The sequence below is a fragment of the Phoca vitulina genome, unplaced genomic scaffold (assembly GCF_004348235.1).
Source record: "Phoca vitulina isolate PV1807 unplaced genomic scaffold, GSC_HSeal_1.0 scaffold47, whole genome shotgun sequence".
Classification (NCBI taxonomy): domain Eukaryota; kingdom Metazoa; phylum Chordata; class Mammalia; order Carnivora; family Phocidae; genus Phoca; species Phoca vitulina.
This window is the reverse complement of record NW_022589750.1, coordinates 10,245,583-10,267,820: the sequence shown is the minus strand read 5'-3', so window position 1 is coordinate 10,267,820 and position 22,238 is coordinate 10,245,583. Positions and strand designations below refer to the sequence as shown.

Sequence of the window (22,238 nt, the reverse complement as noted above, 5' to 3'; positions counted from 1 at the left end):
AAAAAAAAAAAAAAAACCAATCTTGGGTCAGAATTCTTCCTAACTGGTGATCTTATGATTTATGAAATACTTAAGAATTATGAAATTCTCATAACTGGTGATCATCAAGACACCCCACAAGCACCTGTCTTGATGTGCTAAGAAAAAAGATGAAGTGGCAGGGAGTGGGTGAAGAAATCTCAGTAAGTGTGTGAACAGTCAACAGAAGCAGATAGGTAAAATAATTACTTTCTCCTGCCCTCCAACCCAGCCAAAGATGTCCATGTCCTAACACCTGGAACCTGTAAATAGGCTACATTACATGGCAAAGGGTAATTAAAGCTGCAGATGGAACTGCCTTAAATATAAAGAGATAATCCTGGATTATCCAGGGGGTCCAATGTAATCACAAGGGTTCATTAAATGTAGAATAGAAAGGCAGAAGGTCGGAGTCTAGACTGGCCATTGTTGGCTTTCAAGATGGAAGGGGACCCCAAGCCAAGGAATGAGGGCAGTCTCTAGATGCTGGAAAAGGCAAGGAAATGCATTCTCCCCTAGAGCCTCCAGAAGGAATGCAGCCTTGTCAACATACTGATTTTAGCCCGGTGACACCCACTGCAGGCCTCTGACCTCCGAAACTGTATGATAATACGTTTGTGTTGTTTTAAGACACCACGCTTATGATAATCTGTGGCAGCAATAACAGCAAACCAGCGCACATACTAACGAATTACCTGCCTAGAAAGAAACCACATTTTTCTTACCTGTATCCATCGGTCGTTCTGTATTTAAACTGTCCGTGCTGCCCTGATGTCCACCTAAAGGTATCTTCACTTGTTGTTCTGATAATTTCCCAGTACTGACAGATCTAGAAAGAAGGATGATGTTCATAATGGAAGAGTATACTTAAAAATTCCAAATATTTAAATAATAAGGGGGATTTAAGCTGAGCCACAAAAGGGTTAATGGGAAGTCAGAGAATAAGGAGACAAAAAATAGATACCGGACAATTCAAGGCAGAGATGAACTTCAATAACCAAGACAAACAAAAAGCAGACATAGAACATTCGGGAAATTCGGTGGCAGCTCTGTATTCACAGTTACAGGAAGCACCTGTGGTTTTCAGAGATTCTAAATGTATACAGTTCGTATCACAGACCATGTGGTATAAACCAGCCACTGAACTAATTTGGTCTGGTTTGTCTTCGTAACAGAAATATATGTACTATTACAGTTTTCACGTTGAAGGCTGGAAGGAAATGGTGTCTTTTACCTGCCAAACACTGCTTTGTTCTGCTGCTCAGACTTCTGCCTCTCACTTCCTTGAACTAAGAGACAATGAGAGCATTCCCGTGGGTCATTCCCATCCTTAGACTGCCCTTCAGAAGGCCCGTGACGAGTAACCAAGGCTAGCAGGTTGGAAGACGCTTGCGTTTTAGGTATTTTGAAAGGAGCTGTGGTCTAAGGAAACATACGTAAGCTGGTTACTATGCTGCATGCAGCATTCGGAGCTGTCAGGAACGTCAGTCAGACCTGGCTTTGCAGACTGACTTCCACAGCAGCTCTGGGACCTTGGACAGTTCACTCCTACTCTCTAGCCTCAATTTCCTTTCTTCGGGAATAAGTGGCCTAATGTAGAAAAAGCATTCAGCATAAAGTACTGAGACTGCCTGGCTCATAGCAAGTCCTCATTAAATTGTAGCTATTCTCATCAGGGATCTTCCATAAGGTAGAGTAGCCCCCGTCCACGGTTTCGCTTTCTGTGGCCAATCCTGGTCTGGAAGCAGGTGATCCTCCTTCTGATGTACGGTCAGCAGGTCAGTGGTAGCCTACCAGCCGTCACATGCCTACCTTACTCCCTTACTTCATCTCACCTCCTAGGCATGTTCCCACCTCCCACCTTCTGCTTCTCCAGCTCCCTCCGCCCTTCCCCCCACCGCTCGTGCTTGCTCACTCTAAATAAATATAATATCTAAAAAAAAAAGACCTCCCCCCATGATTATTATATATTATATATATTCTGGGTGTATTTTGAGAGAGAGAGAGACCACATTCACATAACTTTTATTATGGCCTATTGTTAAAACTCTTCTATTATTAATTATTGCTATTACTCCCTCACTGTGCCTAACTTCTAAATTAAATTTTATCATACTATCTGGTTTCAGCCATCCGCTGAGGGTCTTGGAGCATATCCCCTGGAGACAAGGGGACTACACTACTTACTAGCTCATGGCCTACTGTAGGGAGCTCAGCTAAGCTACTCCGCAGCATTGCTGATTCCGCATCATTTTTGTGTGGCCACGCGGCTGCAGGGCCTTAAACGGACACTAGCGCCTCGTGCAAGCGCGCGCCCCCGAGAGCAGCCTGTGGTCACAAGTACATTTAATTCTGGAGAGGACTCCTCCAACAGCCCTGGTGGTCTAAAGTCTCCCCGTCCCCCAGGCTTTCCCCTTGGGTGTCGCACACATAAGACTCCTGTGGAGCTTACCAGAATCCCATTCTTTTGGTTCGAATTGACCAATCCTGCTTTAGCTCAGGAACCCCCAAGTCCTCCGTCCCTGCACCCTAATAAAGGCATGTGCCCCAGGTCCTGTCTCTGTTCGCACCTGCCTGGATGTCCCCGTGCAGCCTCTCGAGACATGTCAGGTCTTCTGCCAAGACATGTGAGTAATGGACTTCCCTACTGCAATTTCTCTTGTGGTCTGCTGTTGGACCTGAGCTCACCACACAGCACCCTGTGCCCCATGTAACAAACGTTAATTCAACAAAGTCGCAACGCCGACAAAGAGTTTAATGAACGCACCTTGGTAGGAGAGCCAATGATGGTTGGTAAAGGAGTTTTAAAGAACCAGTCCGAACTGCGAGGAGAGGACCCCATGTGCTTGGTGGGAGAGGTTCCGAGGCTGCCAGGCCGACTGGGCTGAGGTGAGTAGCTGTACCCAGCCCCAGCGTGGGACGGGCACACGGGGTCCGAGTGCTGCTTTCGGAGTTTCTGCTTGTTCTGGTAGATGTCGGTGAGGGTAGGGGCGCTCTGCAGTCTAGCACCCAACAGGAGAGACTGTGGTGATGGAGTCTGTGGCACTGGGGAACCTGCCACGGACATGCCTGTAGGTTAACCCAGAGCACGGGCAAACACTGAAGAATTCAGGGGACAGTTCTTAAAATGGGAAGTCTATGAATGTCATGTTCTTCAGGAGATATTTTAAAAACTGTGTATTTGGCGAGAGACGATTTGGGGGATAGAAGGTAATGGTGATGGGTATGTTAGCTGCTCTTGGCAGCAGCTAGCAGGTAACTCAGATTACTGTCTGGTCTAATGAGCACAAGAGAACTATATCATGAATGGTCAATGTCAGTAAAAACTACCAACACCCATGTTGAACAAAATGATTTCTACTCTTTATGCGAATACGTACTTGGGGACATCAACGTATTACTCTCTTTTCTCACATACCAGCTAAAAGAAACTTTTCAAACCAATCCAGAATATAACCCTTTATCTAATTAGATAATATGCTTTTCTGGGATTTTATTTTACTTGTCTAAAAATCACAAGCATATATGGATAATTTTTTTTATCAGTTTCATGAATGAAATTCATTTATAACCTAAAGTGCCCATATTCTCTTCAAAGAAAACACTTGTCCTCAGGTACTCTTGCCTCTTAAGGGGACACCATATTAAGAGCCCGAGAAATAGGGTCTTGATATGGTGAAGAGCTGGAAACAGCAAGAGGACTGCCCCACACAAACCTTGTTGCCAACTTCAGGCTACTAAGCAAGCCTGGAGCTCTGGTTACAAATTCTTCAGAGCTTCTTGCAAGCTAAGCTACCACCAATATCGGTATGGACCTATAACCATAATCCTCCCAAAAAGGAAATGAGAGCTTTTGCTACTGACCACTCCTACCTTAATCTCATCCTAAATCTGGTCTTTATCTTTCAGAACTGGGTTCTGCCGTGTGTGTGTGTGTCCACGTGTACACATGAATAAATACGCACACACAAAGCAATAAAATTAGTAGCAAAATGTTATAAATCTGGAGAAAGTTATCTAAGATTTATTTTTAGGCAAACACAAAATATGAAAAACTAAGAAAAGAGTGCTTTTCTCAGTGACACAGGATTCCTTTAATTAGCCAACTCCTCAGATGCACATACAATAAAACTTGACTAATAAAAGTGTGATTTGCACGTATCTTTTCAGGTGTATATATATATTTTATATTAAAGCAAATAAACTATATTTCTTGTTTATCTCATGCTAACTGGCAGCTCTTATCAAGAACAGTATTAATCAAAGGAATGAAACTTCATTGTCTAGATTGATTTTCATTATCTATGTGACAATGACCAAAATTTAGTGCAGTTAATTCCCAAGACTTACTTTCAAAAAGAATCAGATACCCCAAAGGAGATATTTGATTGACTATATGATATGCTAAAACATTTTAGGCCAAGATTCTAGAAAGTAGGACAACAGACAGAATATTTCATATCAGGTCTATTCCTTTGATAAGACTAGAAAAACATAACTCAAATCCACTTATAACGGGATTAAAATTATTAATATCCCAAACAGATCTCCTACCTGATGAGTTTCTACTCCTGGATTCGTGACCCTGAGGATGCCCACAGCAGCACTGACTAAATTGCTCAGGAATGGTCCCAACTATGAACGGGGAAACAGGGAAAGGAGTAAGAGGTGACTCAAAACCAGTGAAGGATGGAAGCAGGTAAGACATGCACGAACTGCACAGTACATTACAGTTTACGAAACTGGATGAGCAAAGATTTATTTCAGTTGGCGTTTACTGAGCGACCAACGTGCCAGGTGCTGGGCACGCTACAATCAAAAGAACCATAGAATCTGCCCTGAAACAAGAGCAGCAGGAAAGAAAGCCACGCAAACAAACTGATGCCTGTAACAGGTACGTCACTGAAGACAGAGAAGTACAAAGAGCTCGTCGAGTTTGAGGCCTGTGGAGCTGCAAGGGGCCCAGCTGCTGTCCCTGTGTATCCACTACGTTCTTGATGCTCCTGCCAAGGCATGCTCCCCAAGGCTCCCAGCCAACAACTGCATGTGGGTGTGGCACTAATTCAGGCTGGGTCAAGCAGGTCAGGGAATTTGGACAATCTAGTGTTTGGGGACATTCCTTGGGCCTGGCTAAAGCGTTCTTAGAATTAATTCCCTCTAGTCAAGGCTCCCCTGCCCACTCCTCCTACCTCCCTCTCTCCCTCATGGGGGTCAGAGCTGCAAGGAGGTCTGAAGGGGCTCCCCCAGACTCCTCCCCCCCGACCCCATATCCATCACAGGTGCCTCCCCAGTCATTCTGGAACGACTCTGCAGCTCCCTTCTCTGCATCTACCTCTGAGTACCCAAACCAACCAGAGGAAGAGCTGGGAGAGGTCAGGGGGTTGAAGCAGACAGGAGACACTGACCAGGTGGTTAGGTAGGCAGGCAAAGCTTAGATCCCGAGGAGGGGTCTTTTCCTTGAGTGCAAGGATAAGGCTTGGACCTTGTCTCTGGAGACCCTGACGTGCCCCAAGAGCTGCTGAGTGAGTGAGGGAGGGCCAGGATTTTGTTCCGGGAAGATTTTTCAGCTAAAAAGCAGCTTCAAAACCACTGCAACAGGTGTGGTGATATACATTTTTAAAAACATCCTTATGGTTTTTTTTTTTTTTTTGAATCAGGGCTCCTGAGCATACTTCAATCCTTCTCACTCTGCCTCCTCCTGAAATTTCTTCACATCCCCTTACTCTTACTTGACAGTTCTGCCTGAGGGTGGAGCCCTTTACAAGTAAAAAGTGTATAAAAATTTACCTTTTAGAAGTAAAAAATACACATATTTACACGGGGTGGGGGGGCAAGTTTCAGACCTGCCGCCCTGGGCCCTCTCTGCAGCCCCCGCTCCCCGCCCCCCCCACCGGTGCTGTCTCCCTCAGATTCCGCAGTAGCAGCTGCTTTGGCCTCTCTTGCACGTATCCTGAAGTTGAGCATTTTCTTTGTCTCTCAGTTTCACTAAAACTGTGGTTTAAGGTTCGTCTTTCTGTTTGGCTGGGGTTTTGTTGGTGCTGTTTGTGTGAGCATTCTCCCCTGTGCCGTGCAGGCTTCCCAGGAGAGGGGGAAAGACCTGTCCTGAAGCTGCCACCATCTTCCTCCCGGAGCTGGGAGGCCCTGTGGACCGAAGCCAGCCCTGCTGTGTACACAACTGTCTCTTAATCCTCACAAAGCGGAGTGGTAAGTAGGGTAGCTGTTTCACGTACTATTATCTAGGGTTTCTGATTTTGTGCGTTTGGAGCCCAAACCCAGTGGAGATACTTTTTATCCATAAGATCCATTTATATTATTCTATTTCCAATAGCGGTCCCAACAAATGTACCTAGAGAAGCTCACGTGGGGGCTGGGAGTAAGGCAGAGAGTGGGAGGGGAAGGATATGGCTCCCCATCAGCTGAGACTCACTGCCATCATGAGCCAATGCTCCTAAAAGACATCGTCATGTCAGATCTGTCACGGTGAAAACAAAGTTGAAAACAACAGCTTTACTCTCCTTACCCAAAGGGGAAGGTGAGTAAGGCCTGGAAGACCCAGTGGAGAGTCTTCGTCCAACTGTCTGTACTGTGTCTGCAGGCGCCGGGGAGCAGGATCCCACCCGGAGGAAGCCCAGAGGGCTGGTGTTAGACCTTCGCACCACTGCAGATCTGAAAAGAAAAATAAAATTACTCCCTCTCTGGCAGGTTCTGGGACTCTCTTTATTTCCTTTTTTCTAAAACGTCCTAACAACATGCCATGGAGTAGAATTTTTACAAATACGTAATATAGTCACATGAGACAAATATAAAATGTATAAAATTATATGGCATGAAGATTCCCTTCCATCCTTGTATTCTATCTGCCTAATTCTCGACACTCCCTCAGTCCTACTCCAAAGGTTACCACTATTTTTAGTGTCTAATATATCCTTCCAGAATTCCTTAATTCATATACAAGCAAACAAACTGAAAATATAATCTTATTTTCATCTTGTTTTAACAAAGGTAATATACACCATACCATTTTCTTTTTTTCTTTCTGGTTTTAGGTTCCCTTTACATTCTTAAAATTACTGAATATCCCAGAGTTTTGGGGGTTTTTTTAAGAGAGGAGAGAGAGGGGTGGGAGTGGAGGAGGGGCAGAAGGAGAGAGAGAATCTTAAGCAGGTTCCAGGCCCAGCTCGGAGCCCAACACAGGGCTCGATCTCACGACCCTGAGATCAAGACCTGAGCTGAAATCAAGAGTCGGTCACTTAACTGACTGAGCCACCCAGGCAACCCTATCCCAGAGTTTTGATATTTACTGTATGAGCTAAAACTGGAAAAATTTGGTAATAATTCATTAAAAGTAATAAACTTATTACATCTAATGTAAAATTATGAAAATTAATTATATCTTCCAAACAAAATAAATTCATGAGAAGCATGACATTGTTTTACATTTTAAAAAAATCTCTAATGTCTGGCTCAATAGTTGGATTCTCATAATTGTTTCTGCATTCAATCTTCCATATGCACAATATATGGGGGGATGCACATGAAGAATATCCAGCCTTACACAGATATGTGGCCAGAAAAAGGAGGAATATTTTGGTAGCCTTTTCAGATATTTGTGATACTCGTCTTTGATACTACACCAAAACTCAGCCATTGTACATTTCTAAAAGAACAGCTGCAATGTGGAATCTGAAACCAAGGCCAATGAAATTTTGTTTTACATTAGGCTCTAATCTTTTGTGAGGTATCTTGTACTTGGACTGGATCTTTTATCCATGCAGGATTTTTAAACATTTGGTATTTTGAAAAATGTTGATTGAATGAGTTATGCAGATATTCCAAATGTTGACCACATCATACAATATCAAAAAGTCACATCCATACCAAATTATCATCACAAATCTTAACAGAAATGGCCGTCAAGGCATAACAGAAGCTGTCAAGATCACATGGGTGAACTTGTTTTCAAAAATTCTAACTTTTGCTCAAGAGCTCAAATTTTATGTCACTTGTTTTCCAGGAATGGCAGACTTAGTTCATTTTCAACAAAATGGCTGCCCGATGCCCACAACCGATAGCTCGTCAGCTGTTCTTTCATGAAAAAACAGTATCCCGTGAAAAATGGGGCAAGTTCAACTTGCAACTAAAACAATCACACAAGTGCTTCTCCTTAAGAGAACTACTCCAATGTGCACCAGAAGTGCTTTATGCTTACAAGCCACTCAAGGTTGCGATTTTCAGAGAGAAATAATAACTTTTACTGCTTCATTAAAGACGTTCCTTGGTACCACTAACGTGTGGTGGTAAAGGATGTGAGAAATCACTGTGCAGTTGGGTGCCACTACCCTGATGCATCTGAAGGCACCAGCAGGTCGCACACCATCGCTTCTGCACCCTTTGTGCATGTGTCAACATGGTGAAACAAAGCAGCGTCCCGGTATCATTATGAAAACAGTCTTGACCTCCCGGACCTTTTGAAAGGGAGCCATACACAAACCACACTTTGAAAACCACTGCTAATTCCGCTATCACTTTGCTTTTTCCATTTTGTAATATACCTTGGAAACTTTTCTACCTCAGTACATAGAGAGCTTCCTTCCTCTTTATGGAAGGTGCTTCACTGTCATAGACGGACGTTAGTCACTTACTGGTGGGTACTTGGCTTATTTCTCATCCTCTATGTTCTAAAATTAAACAACCTGTCTATATGTAACTTCATACACAGGCAAGGACTGTGTATCTAAAGAGTAAGTTACCAGAAGTTAAAGTGGTGGGTTCAAAAGATATATGCATTAATAATTTTCACAGATATTGCCAAAATGTCCTTTGTAGAAAACTCTCATGAGTTTTCATCTCATCCTATGAGATGGTGCAAAACTTTTTCCATTCATTGAACTATGCATTTGCTGGGCCCTTTTAATCTAAAATCTTGTATTCTCCAATTCTAGAAAACTTTTTCTTGATTATTTCCTGGAAATTTTCTTTTCCAACTTGTTCTTTCTGGAATGCCTACATTAACTAATACTTGAAGAATATTTTTTATTCATAGTTTCCATCTTCTTTATTTGATTCATCTATTTCAGATACAGCCTCAACTTTATCTTCCAACATTTATTTTTATTTCAGTTATATTTTGTAATGTCCAAGAGGTCTTTTTGATCTTGACTGTTTTCAGTGGCATTTTGTTCTAATTTATGGATGCAGTTTCTAACCTATTTAGTTCTAAGGGTACACATTTTTTACGTAAGTTTTCTTTTCTTTGCATTCTTGCTATTTTGTCCTGATTGCACTTTTCTGTTTTCAGCCTTATGGCTCACTTGCACCCCTGCCCTCCCTGAGCTTTGTGGGACTCGGGTCTTGGGGACGTGGGGCACTCTGATGCCCGCCCTGCTCCAGCGGGCGCCCCTCTTCCATCTTCTTTCTGTTTTCCAGAAACGTGCTGAAACCTCTCATCCACTGAGCATGTCTTTTTATTTGACTTGTCTTTGTGGACTTGGACCTTTTCGTTCTTGCTACCTTAGTGGGGTTTCAGGATGTGGAGGAAATAAATAATATGTAAATGGTCTGCTACAACTGGTGAGATTTCATCCTTTAACAAGCTCTTCCTTAATTCTTAAGAATTATTATATATACATATCATACTATATTATCCAGCTAAGCTGAAGTATCATTTAAATAGATTCATTACAGAAGTTTTTTATGATTCGGTTTTGTACGCCTCCATGCTACACACGTGATTATGTCAACCACGGAAAGTAACAGATCTTTCAGTGACAACAAAATTTTTAAAAGAAAAGGAAGGAAAAACAATACCCGCTTACCTTGGAGAACCATGTAGATTTGTGCCAGAGCCGGCAGTAGATGTGAGATTCTGCTCTATGCGCTGGTAATTCCGTATCTGAGTAGGAACCGGAATTGGTGCTGTCTCGCTGTGAGGAGACACGGGCGGCTGGCACGGCCTGCAAGCGTAAGGTATTGAGAAAGGAAAGAAATCCAAGTAAGACCATTTTTCCTTCATTTTACACCTTGGTGACATTGAGAGAAAATTCTAGAAGAGGCCAAATGATCACTTCCATGTGAATAAAAAATGATCATCCCAAAAATAAGGCAAAAAAAAAAAAAATCACATTAGTCATTTAAAGAACTGTCCAGGCATTTATAGGCACATTGAGGACTGAGAATCGTAGTAAGAACTGGAAAAACCTTCCTCTACAACAACAGGAGAAGTCCGTAGGTTGGCAAAACTCAGTTTCATCTGCTCACATTCTGCTATTCATTATTATGTGAGGGAAAAAAAATACTTCTAGGAAAATATGCTGGGTAAAAGAACAGGAAGTTCAAGAGCAAAGATGACTGGAATGTTTACAAAAGTCATGAATGCAGTAAGCACTCCCAAAGAACTCTGACTTTTAAAAAGATTGAAAATAACACTGTACAACTCTCAAAGCACATGACCGGTCGGAGGTCCACATGCTGAAGTGTTCGTACTGGCTTTCTGAGAGCCTCTTTCTTTGCTTTTCATAAATTCGGAAATAATATGTCATTTCAATTCAATTTACAACCTATCAAAACATCAGGGACAACACTAGACCTCATTCTTCTGCCCTTGTGTAATACTAAAAAAGCCCCATGAATCTAACAGTTTTTCTCAAATGACAACATTACAGATATAAAGAGATCGTAGCTCTAGTTATCTAACAAACAGTATGATTATCTTCTAAAGTGTCACTTTAGAGCTTTTTGAACCATTACAGTATTTCATATTTAAATAAAAAGAAAATCTCATCCATAATAGAGATGTCAGTTGCTTTCCCCAATATCCATTTGCCCACTCTTTCTTACTAGCAGAACTCAAATTTTATGGAAGGTGGTGATTTGCTCGGTGAAATTATGACACATCCCAGACTCCTGTGCAGCCATGAGTGGCCATATATCTTTCTTGGTCAGTAAGATGTAAGAAGTCTTCTAGCCATTCTTCCTCTTTCCTCCTACCCTAACCCTAACCCTTGAGCCACAGAAACGAAGGCAACAACTATTTATTTTGACTTCTCATCTTGCAAGAAAACTAAACCTTTAGTGTTAAGCACACGACAGTCAGGACTGTTGTTTCTAGCTTTTAGTCTATAAGCTCTATTTTTCATTTAGGTAATTCCCATTAAGTATCATGTATTTATTTATCCACCCATCCTTCTATATTGAAGTATAGTTGACACACAATGTTATATTAGTGTCAAGTGTAACACTAAGTATCTTTTAAATACAATGATTTGTGTTTTTAATATCTATACACTTGATTGTGCAGTTGGATCTATAACCTCAAAATTAAACAAAACAAAACAAAAAGCTTCTACCACTGGGAACTAAACAGCTTTACAGGACTGCACTAACCAACTATGGTGCCTGCAAACTCAGAGCACGGAAAGGCCTTAGAGCCCAAGTTCCCCTAAGGAACAACCAGCATGGCCGTCAAGGATCAGAATGTGAATGAAGGAATAGCATCTTTCTACTGTCTCAATTCAATGAGGAAGTACATTGTTGGTGAAGCAAGTACATCTAGGCATTTTTTTTAACATATACATTGTCAAGTTCTTTTTTTTTTTTTCTTTTCTTTTTCTTTGTTTTTTTTAAAGATTTTATTTATTTATTCGTGAGAGACAGAGCAAGAGAGAAAGGCAGAGGGAGAAGCAGGCTCCCTGCCGAGCAGGGAGCCCGATGTGGGACTCGATCCCAGGACCCTGGGATCATGACCTGAGCCGAAGGCAGACGTTTAACCATCTGAGCCACCCAGGCGCCCTACATTGTCAAGTTCTAATATTCTTCCTGTACTCGTTAATCACCACAAGGGAAATTAGATTGGAATCACAGCCCCTCTCAGGGGATCTCAGGCAATCCTCTGCCAGCATATGAGGAGATGAAACAGTCATGGCAGGTGTCCTGTAGATGTGGCCTCAGTCTCTGCACAGAACCTTCAGGCAGACTTACTCCATTTGTAAAGTCCTCCCTGGAGAAATTCCCAGAGCTCCAGCTAGCTAGGACCACTACAGCCTCTTTTCCGTCTAGCTTTATATTAATAACACTATTCAACCATTACCTGACTCCCTAAGCCCAAGGTAAGGAGAGGGAAGGTCTAAGTGTGCACCGAGTCCCCAGCACGTGTGGGAAGTCATCTTTGACCTGCATGGAACACTAGAAAGACTAAGCAGTTTGCCCAAAATACAATACACTTTTATTTTATCGAAATGAGTAATTTTTGTCTAGGGGTCAGACATATTCCTGGAAAGAAATACAGTTAAATACTTCAAAATAGTATCAATAAAAGTGAGGTTCTAAGGAAAGAATGAGATATACTATCACTAATATTACAAAATTGGCCTGTGAGATGATAGTTATTGGGACATGGAGATAAAAAATTTTAATGGCTCTGAAAAGAAAAAGCTCCGAAAAAATACTTGCATCAAACCATTTTAATTTTGCATAGGGCATAATTTTAATGTCTTTGTAATAATTTATTTCCACATGCACTTAATATCTTGTGGGAGAGTGTATACTTTTTTTCAAAATACTCACCACCTCTCTCTGAACCCCTTTCTATGCCCCCTGGTGTGTGTACTCCTACCACAACCCCTGGGAAGGAGGCTGAAAGAGCAGCTCCCATTTGGGACATGCTGTTCTCAAAGCAGAGGGAAAAGGACTGATGACAGAATAGAAACTTTCAGAGCCATTATGTAGTCCTGCTATCACTGTTTTTCCCCTCTCTTTTAAGATTAGCATGTTCCAATTCTTGTATAGAGTCTGAGACAAAAGTACCAAAAAAAGCTATAAATCTATGTTATTATTAGGAACACATAAACAGGCGATTTGTGGCATCAATAACATAAGGGGGGGGCTATACGCCCATACTCTCTAGAGTTTTTGTATGCAACTGAAGTTATCAGTTTAAAATGGATTGTTGTACCTTAAAGTTATTTTATGTAGTCCCAAAAGTGACCACAAAGAATGTATCTACAGAATATACACAATAGGAAATGAGAATCAAAGCATGTCACTACAACAAGATCAACAGAACACAAAGAAAGGTATTAAGAGAGAATATAAGGGGGCAAAAAAGCCACAAGACATACATAAAAGTAACAAAATGGCATTGATAAATCTTCCCCAATTAGGCTGAAAGTAAAAGGATTGAAAAAGATATCCCCAGGACGCCTGGGTGGTGCAGTCAGTTGAGCGTCCAACTCTTGGTTTCAGCTCAGGTCGTGATCTCAGGATCATGGATCTCATGTGAGATTGAGCCCCATGTCAGGCTCTGCACTCAGTGGGGAGCCTGCTTAAGATTCTCTCTCCCTCTCCCTCTGCCCTCCCCTCCACATGCATGCTCTCTCTCTCTCTCTCAAATAAATAAATAAATCTTAAAAAATAAAAAAAAGAAAGATACTCCATGCAAATGGTAACCAAAAGAGAGGAGGAGTGGCAATATTAATATCAGACAAAAGAGACTTTCAGTCACAGTTACAAGAGACAAAACAGGACATTATTAAAGGGTCAGTTAACCAGGGAAATATAACAATTATAAATATTTATGCACCAAACATCAGTGTTCCCAAATATATGAAGCAAATATTGACAGAATTGAAGGGAGAAATAGACAATTCCATAATAACAGCTGAACAATTCAATACTCCACTTTCCATAATGGACAGAAAAATCAGAGGAATGAGCAATAAAGAAACAGGGCTTGAACAACACCCTAGACCAACTGGATCTAGCAGACATATACAGAACACTCTTCCCACCACCAAAAGAAGAAGATACATTCTTCTCAAGTGCACACGAAACATTCTCCAGGACAGACCACATATTAAGCCACAAAACAAATCTTAAAATTTTAAAAGATTGAAATCATACAAAGTATCTTTTCCAATCATAATGGATAGAAAGTAGAGGTCAACAGAAGAAGGAAAACTAGAAAATCCACAAATACACAGAAACTAAACAACACACTCTTACACAAACAATAGGTCAGAAAAGAAATCACAAAATAAATCAGAAAATGTCTTGAGAAAAATGACAATGTAAACACAACATACCAAAACTTATGGAATACAGTGAAAGTAGCATTAAGACAGATGTTTATGGCTGTAAATACTAACATTAAAAAAAAAAAACCTCAAATAAAAAACTTAACTTTACCCCTCAAATTTGAAAAAGTACAAACTAGGGGCACCCGGGTGGCTCAGTCAGTTGGGTATCCAACTCTTGCTTTTGGCTCAGGTTGTGATCCCATGGGTTGTGAGATCAAGCCCCATGTTGGGCTCCATTCTCAGCACGGAGTCTGCTCGAAGATTCTCTCCCTCTGCCCCTTCCCCCACTCACACTCACTCATGCACTCTCTCTCTCAAATAAATAAATCTTAAAAAAAAGAAAAAGTACAAACTAAACTCATTTCCTAACAAAAAATAGGAACTAATGAAGATTAGAGCAGAGATAAACAAAATTGAGAAAATAGAAAAATCAAACTAAGAGTTGGCATTTTTAAAAATCAACAAAACTGACATATAGCTAGGTTAACTAATAAAAAGAGAAGACTCAAAATCAGAAATGAAAGAAGGAACATGACAACTAAAGCCACAGAAATAAAAAGGATTATAAGAGAATACTATGAACAAGTGCTTGCCAACAAATTGGATAACCTAGAAGAAATGGATAAATTTCTACAAACACATAGCCTACTAAGGTTGGATGATAAAAAGGAAGAGAAAATCTGAACAGACCCATAACTAGCAAGGAGACTGGATTAGTAATCAAAACTTCCAAGTAACAAAAAAAGCCCAAGACCACATGTTTCACTGGTAAATTCTACCAAACATGTAAAGAATTAACATCAACACTTCTCAAACTCTTCCAAAATATTAAAGAGGAGGAAACACTCCCAAACTCCTTCCATGAGTTCAGCATTACCCTAATACCAAAGCCACACACACATACTACAAAACAACAACAACAACAAAAAGACCAGAACAATTTCCCTGATGAAATTTGATGTAAAAATCCTTAACAAAACACTAGCAAACCAAATTCAGTAACACATTAAAAGGATCATATACCATGACCAAATGTGATTTATAATATACCTACATTAATGGAATGAAAGACAAAAACCACATGACAATGTCAATTCATGCAGAAAAAGCATTTGACAAAATCCCAACATCCTTTAATGATAAAAAGCATTCAACAAACTAGGAATCAAAAAAAATTACCTCAACATAAAAAACACGATATATAAAAAACCCATAACTGTCATCATACTCAATGGTTAAAAACTGAAAGCCTTTCCTCTATGATCAGGAACAAGACAAGGATGCCTGCTCTCACCACTTCTACATAGAATTCCTAGCCAGAGCAATTAGGCAAGAGAAAGAAATAAAAGGCATTTGAATTGGAATGGAGTAAGTAAAATTATTTCTGTTCATGGATAATATGATCTTAAATGTAGAAAACCCAAAAGATTTCACACGCAAAAAGCCATTAGAACTAATACATTCAGCAAAGTTGCAGGAAATGAAATCAACACACAGATATGAGTACCATTTCTATACACTAACAATGAACAATGCAAAAAGGAAATTAACAATGCCATTTACAATAGTATCAAAAAGAATAAAATACACAGAAATAAATTTAACCAAGGAGGTGAAAGACTTGTATATTGGAAACTACAAAACATTGCTGAAAAAACTATAAAAGACATCCCGTCTTCATTGACCATAAGATTTAATACTGTTAAGATGTCAATTCCACCCAAAGTGATCTATACAGATCAATGCCATCCCTACCAAAATCTCAAAGGCATTTTTTGCAGAAATAGAAAAATCTTTCCTGAAATTCATATGTAAACTGCAGGAACCCTGAATGGTTAAAACAATTTTGGAAAAGAAAAACAAAATTGGAGGTTTCATACTTCCTAATTTCAAATCTACAGTAATCAAAACAATGTGGTTGGCATAATGACAGACACAGAGACCAAAAGAATGGAATAGACAGTCGAGAAACACACCCTTGCATATATGGACAAATGATCTTCAACAAGGATGCCAACACCACTCGATGGCAAAAAGATGGTCTCTTCAGCAAATGAGAAAACTAGATTCCATATGCAAAGAATGCAGCTGGACCCTTACCTTATACAATATACAAAAATTACCTCAAAATGGATTGAAGAGCTAAATGTAAGACCCAAAATTATATAACTCCTAGAAGAAAACATAGGAGAAAAGCTTCATGACACTGGATTAGGCAATGATTTCTTGAATGACACCAAAAACACAGACAACAGAACAAAAAAATAGACAAATGAGACTACAACAAATTCTAAAACTCCTGTGCTCAAAGGACATATCAACAGAGTGGAAAGACAATGTTTGGACTGGGAGAAAATATCTGTAAATCATATATCTGATAAAGGGTTAATATCCAAAATATATAAAGAACTCCTACAAATCAACAATAAATGATAGACAAATGTCCAATAAGTATATGAAAAGACACTCAAAACCACTAATCATTAGAGAACTGCAAATCAAAACCACAATGAGATATCACCTCATACTCATTAAGATGGTTATTACAAAAAACAAGCAAACAAACAAATAACAAGTGTCACTGAAGATGTAGAGAAACTGGAACCCTTGTACACTGTTGGTAGGAATGTAAAATGGTACAACCACTATGGAAAACAGTATCACAACTCCTCAAAAAATTAAAAATAGAAATATCATATGATCCAGCAACCCCACTGTTGGGTGTATATATATATCCAAAAGAACTGAAAGCAGGATCTCAAACAGATATCTGCACATTCACATTTATAGCAGAATTATTCACAATAGCCAAGAGGTACAAGAAATCCAATTGACCATCGGCAGATGAATGGATAAACAAAACACAGTGTGTGTGTGTATATATATATATGTATGTAGAATGGAATAAGGTTCAGCCTTAAAAGAAATTCTGACAAATGCTACAACATGGATGAACCTTGAGGACATTATGATGACTGAACTAAGCCAGTCACAAAAAGACATACATTGTATATTCTACTTATATAAGGTATCTAAAGTAGTTAAATTCATAGAAAGAGAAAGTAGAACAGTGGTTACCAGCACCTAGAGGTAGGAGAAATGGGGAGTGCTATTACATAAGGAGTACTGAGTTTTAGTTTTGCAAGATGAAAAAGTTCTGGAGATTGGTTGCCCAACATTGTGAATATACTTAATGCTACTGAACTATAAACTTAAAAATGGTGAAGACAACAGATATTACGTGCTTTTTTACTACAATTTAAACTTTTAAAAAAAATAGAAATGACAAATTGTGAAACAAAATAAAATTCAGAATCAAAAACATGGTCAAAGTTCTATAAAGTTTACTCAGAAAAACCAAAATATGAAAAACATTCTAATTTAATAAACATAAACATACCCTCCACACACCAAGAACTCATTTGAAGCACGTCTGCCAGCAGTCCCCATCGGCATATCATCTAAAGGAGAAAGAGAAAAACACCATCAGTTCTGCTCTACCACCTGCTTAAAAAACGTAAATTGTCCCAACATGATTATTCGGAAAAATCTGAGCACCACACAAATTTACCACTTGCTTATGATGCAGTTTCCTCCACGAGTAAAAGCGGGTAAAAACCATGAGCAAAAACACTGAACACACTGCGCCCAGCTGAAAACACAGGCTGTAACCCTTCAGTGCCCACTTCTATAAACAAACATCAGGTCTTTCCAAGGTAAAGTGTCATATTTATTTCAGTGTTACGTATCCTTCACCATTTAACAGGCACGGTAAAAACTGTGCTAACGTTTTTATCATGTTCCTTTTAATACGTCACTCACCAGCGTTTTTGAGTGTTAGGCCCCTGATTCCAATTTGCCCATAAACTCTGTGGTTTTTATTGAGCAATTTTTTCAGAGAGTGGTAACTTTTAGGAACACGTTCCAGCACAACTGACTGTACACGAAGTCTAGTTCACCCCACTGTTGGAGCACCCCCATCCTGCGTAACACTCCCTGACTTGCACGGGTTGTTGAACAAGACGTCGTCGTGGAGGCTGGGGCCTCTCAAGACACTGTAGCACACACCACAGGCCGCCTTCACCTGCTCCGGTATCATCTACATATGGGAACAGAGCTGAGCTCAGAATGCAGGGGCCCCTCATTCTTGTCACTGGTATGTCCATTCTATCACATTGCCTGTGTGACTTTAAATGGCTGTAAAGGCATAATCAATGTGTAGATATGAAATAGCAGTGTTGACCAAATAAGTTTTTAAAAAGAAAAGTATAGGTTATGCTGCTAACCCATACTCAAAAAGGGGAAAAAAAGGAAACAGACACGAATATCCCTCTGAATGGCCCTAAATAAGAATTGAGAAATGCATTTATTTTAGCACATCTCAAGTCCCTGCTCTCATGAAGCTGCCATTCTAGTAATGAAAGAAGGTAATAGTGTCAGGCATGATAAGAAATATAAAGGAAAATAGGGGCCCCTGGGTGGCTCAGTCCGTTAAGCATCCGACACTTGATTTCAGCTCGGGTCATGATCTGGGGGTCATGGGATCGAGCCCTGCATCAGGCTCCACACTCTCTCAAAATAAAAAAATAATATAAATATTTTAAAATGTATATAAAGGAAAATAAATCAGGGTAAGAGAATAAAGAGAAGTGAGGAAGGAAGCTACCTATTTTAAAGAGAAGAGCTCCTGATATGGTAATGGAGGGAACAAGGTAGATGGGGCAGGGACAGAAGAAGCTACATTTCATTAAGTGTACTTCATTTTGTAGCTTTGAGTTTGGAGCCATACATAATTTAGAAACAAAATAATAAAATCAAAAGGAAAAAGCAATCCCTAGAAATCAAAAGTAAAATAAAGCAAAACATTTATCATCTTTTATCATACATGACCATGTATCAACTTGTCTGGTATCGCTAGAAGGGAATTTTTTCAAGTGACTTTAAAGCTCTGTAATTTGATTGGACATCCCTAATAGGATTACCCTAAGGACAAAAAGACCCACAAAAAGACTTTTTTTATTTTATTTTTTTAAATTTTATTTTATTATGTTATGTTAGTCACCATACAATACGTCACCAGTTTTGGATGCAGTGATCCATGATTCATTGTTTTCGTACAACCCCCAATGCTCCATGCAGTACGTGCCCTCCTTAATACTCATTACCGGGCTAGCCCATTCCCCCACCCCCCTCCCCTCTAAAACCCTCAGTTTGTTTCTGAGTCCATAGTCTCTCATGGTTCATCTCTCCTTTCGATTTTCTCCCCTTCATTTTTCCCTTCCTTCTCCTAATGTCCTCCATGCTATTCCTTATGCTCCACAAATAAGGGAAACCATATGATAATTGACTTTCTCTGCTTGACTTATTTCACTTAGCATAATCTCCTCTGGTTAGAATGGCAAAAACTGACAAGGCAAGAAACAACAAATGCTGGAGAGGTTGTGGAGAAATGGGAACCCTCTTACACTGTTGGTGGGAATTCAAGTTGGTACTGCCACTTTGGAAAACAGCGTGGAGATTCCTCAGAAAATTAAAAATTAAAAATTTTTAAAATTAAAAAAAAAAAATTAAAAATAGAGCTACTGTATGACCCATCAATTGCACTACGGGGTATTTACCCCATTTCACTACAGATGTAGTGAAAAGAAGGGCCATATGCACCCCAATGTTCATAGCAGCAATGTCTGCAATAGCCAAACTGTGCAAAGAGCCAAGATGCCCTTCAACAGATGAATGGGTAAGAAGATGTGGTCCATATATACAATGGAATATTACTTAGCCATCAGAAAGGATGAATACCCAACTTTTACATCAACGTGGATGGGACTGGAAAAAGACTTTTTTTAAAGTGGGCTCCATGCCCAACATGGGGCTTGAACTCTTGACCATGAAGATCAAGACTAACATGCTCTACTGACTGAGTGAGCCAGGCGCCCCCATAAAAAGATTTTAAATGGTTTTAGGTAATTATCTTGTTATTTTGATATGATATCATATTATGAAAGGAGAGAAAAGAGAAGAATCTAAATTCACAAGGGCAAAATGAAAAGTCAACAGCCACAAAAATTTAGAAGTTACAAAGTTGATCAAAGTATTATTTGACCTAGGAGACCCTAGAAGACAGAATCCTCAGCCAATACAAGTTTTCCCCACATGGCATGAGGGAGTAATTCTCCAGGAGATGTGAGCAGCCCTCCAAAAAGGAAGCATAATACATAATACATCACCACTGTCCGTAAGACCCCCCCATACAAAGCTTTCAAACAACATTCTAATTTTCTATTCTTAATTATGAGTGTACAATAATTACCAAACATCCAAGGAAGGAATCTAATCTGAAACCGAGACTCCAAAACAACCTGGGAGAGATAAAAAAGAAAATATTTTCCGTAGAAAAGTAAAAAAAAAAAAAAAGTAATGTCCTCAGAGATAAAATATTGCATACTGAAATAAAAACAATACTTAGGGAGAGGGGAAGCTTCTAGAAATTAAAAATATGAGAACATAAATGATAAACTCAGTAAAAGAAAGTATCAAGGAAATTTCCCTAAAATTAGAGCAGTAAGACAAAACAAAAGGAAAATCAGACAAAAGAGATAAGAAAATCAGAGGAGTGTACTCAGGTATTTGTCTTATTATTACTTTTAAACTGTATAGATGTTTTAAAGATCTAACGTGGGGACTTCTGGGTCCCGGTTTCACATGTAAGAAGCTTGGAAGTTGCCATTCTTCCCTAACAACAAGTAAAAAGCTAAAGAGACTGAAAAATGATCCAAAAGAGAGGAGGTCAGAGGCAAACTGATGCCCCAGGAATAGAGAGACAGATAGGCAAACACGTGGAGTTGTGGTTTATCTGAGAAGAGACTCAACCCGTAGAAGGCTTGAGGAAACCACAGCCAGGACAGAAAAACATGAACCGTGACTGACAATTTGCTAGAGGATCACGGTGGACAGCTCTCAGCGTTAAAAATGCCAGGAGGATCTAGTCATAGGGAGGCTCACAATATTGTCAGATTTATCTCAGGGAACTCAGATGCTCACAGTAAAACAGTGGAGAAAAAAATCCCCTCCTGCTTCTGGTGGGGAAGGGAAAAGGAACCGTTTTTAAATAGGTCTGAGCATTGTGTTCTTAACAAGGCCTGCCCTCAGGGGAAACCACTTCATCATCCGGAGCTTTATCTGCTGGAGTTAAGCTCCACCTAACTGAGCTGGGGGCAGGGAAATACCCAACCCCAGTGCCTTAGAGTCATCCTGTCCCACCTCAGGAAGGAGAAAGAAACTGGGGAACACTTGTGAAGCCCACAAACCAGAGACCTAGGCTCCCCAAAAGACTGAGACCTAATCACAGGACTGCAGAACACTCTCCTTCCCCCTACACCTCACCATCACATTACTAAAAGCCTACTTACAGCAGTTCCTCTTTACCCAGGACATCATGTATGACTATCAAGAAAAAGTCACAAGGCATAACAAAAGGCAAAAAACACAGATTGAAGAGACAGGGCCATGGCAAGGATGTCAGAATTACCAGACTGGAAATTTAAAATAACTATGATTAATATGCTAAGGGCCCTAATGGAAAAGATAGACAGCATGCAAGAACAGATGAGCAATGTAAAAAGAGATGGAAATCTTAACAAAGAACCAAAAAGAAATGCTAGAGATTAAAAAACAGTGTAAAGGAAATGAAGAATGCCTTTCATAGGCTTATTAGTAGACTGGACACAGCTGAGAAAAGAAGATCTGAACTAGAGAACATATTGGCAGAATCCTCAAAAACTGGAAAACAAAGTTGTTGTTTTTGTTCTAGATTTTATCCATTTATTTGACACAGAGAGCGAGAGAGAGAGAGAGAGAGAGAGCAAGCACAAACGGGGCACGGAAGGCAGAGGGAGAGGGAGAAGCAGGCTTCCTGATGAGCAAGGAGTCCGATGCGGGGCTCGGTCCCAGGACCCTGGGATCGTGACCTGAGCTGAGGGCAGACGCTTAACCAAGACTGAGCTACCCGAGTGCCCCAACAAAGATTTTCTTAAAAGACAACAGAATATCCAAGGTCTGTGGGACAACTACAAAAGATGTAACGTGTGTAATAGGATTACCAGAAAAAGAAGAAAGAACAAAAGGAACAGAGGGAACTATTGGAAACAA

General features: G+C 40.0%; 1 protein-coding gene across 1 annotated transcript in view; it reads right to left on the bottom strand.

Moving 5' to 3' along the window:
- Positions 1-22,238, bottom strand: part of ULK2 (unc-51 like autophagy activating kinase 2) — an 80,182-nt gene that overhangs the window by 15,606 nt on the left and 42,338 nt on the right. Inside the window, exons 14-20 of the mRNA XM_032431654.1 lie at positions 17,491-17,551; positions 9,834-9,971; positions 6,539-6,684; positions 4,573-4,653; positions 2,786-3,072; positions 1,253-1,440; positions 744-847 (exon numbers count right to left, since the gene is read on the bottom strand). Coding sequence (XP_032287545.1) covers positions 744-847; positions 1,253-1,440; positions 2,786-3,072; positions 4,573-4,653; positions 6,539-6,684; positions 9,834-9,971; positions 17,491-17,551 — 1,005 coding nt within the window. The remainder of the gene's footprint in view (positions 1-743; positions 848-1,252; positions 1,441-2,785; positions 3,073-4,572; positions 4,654-6,538; positions 6,685-9,833; positions 9,972-17,490; positions 17,552-22,238) is intronic.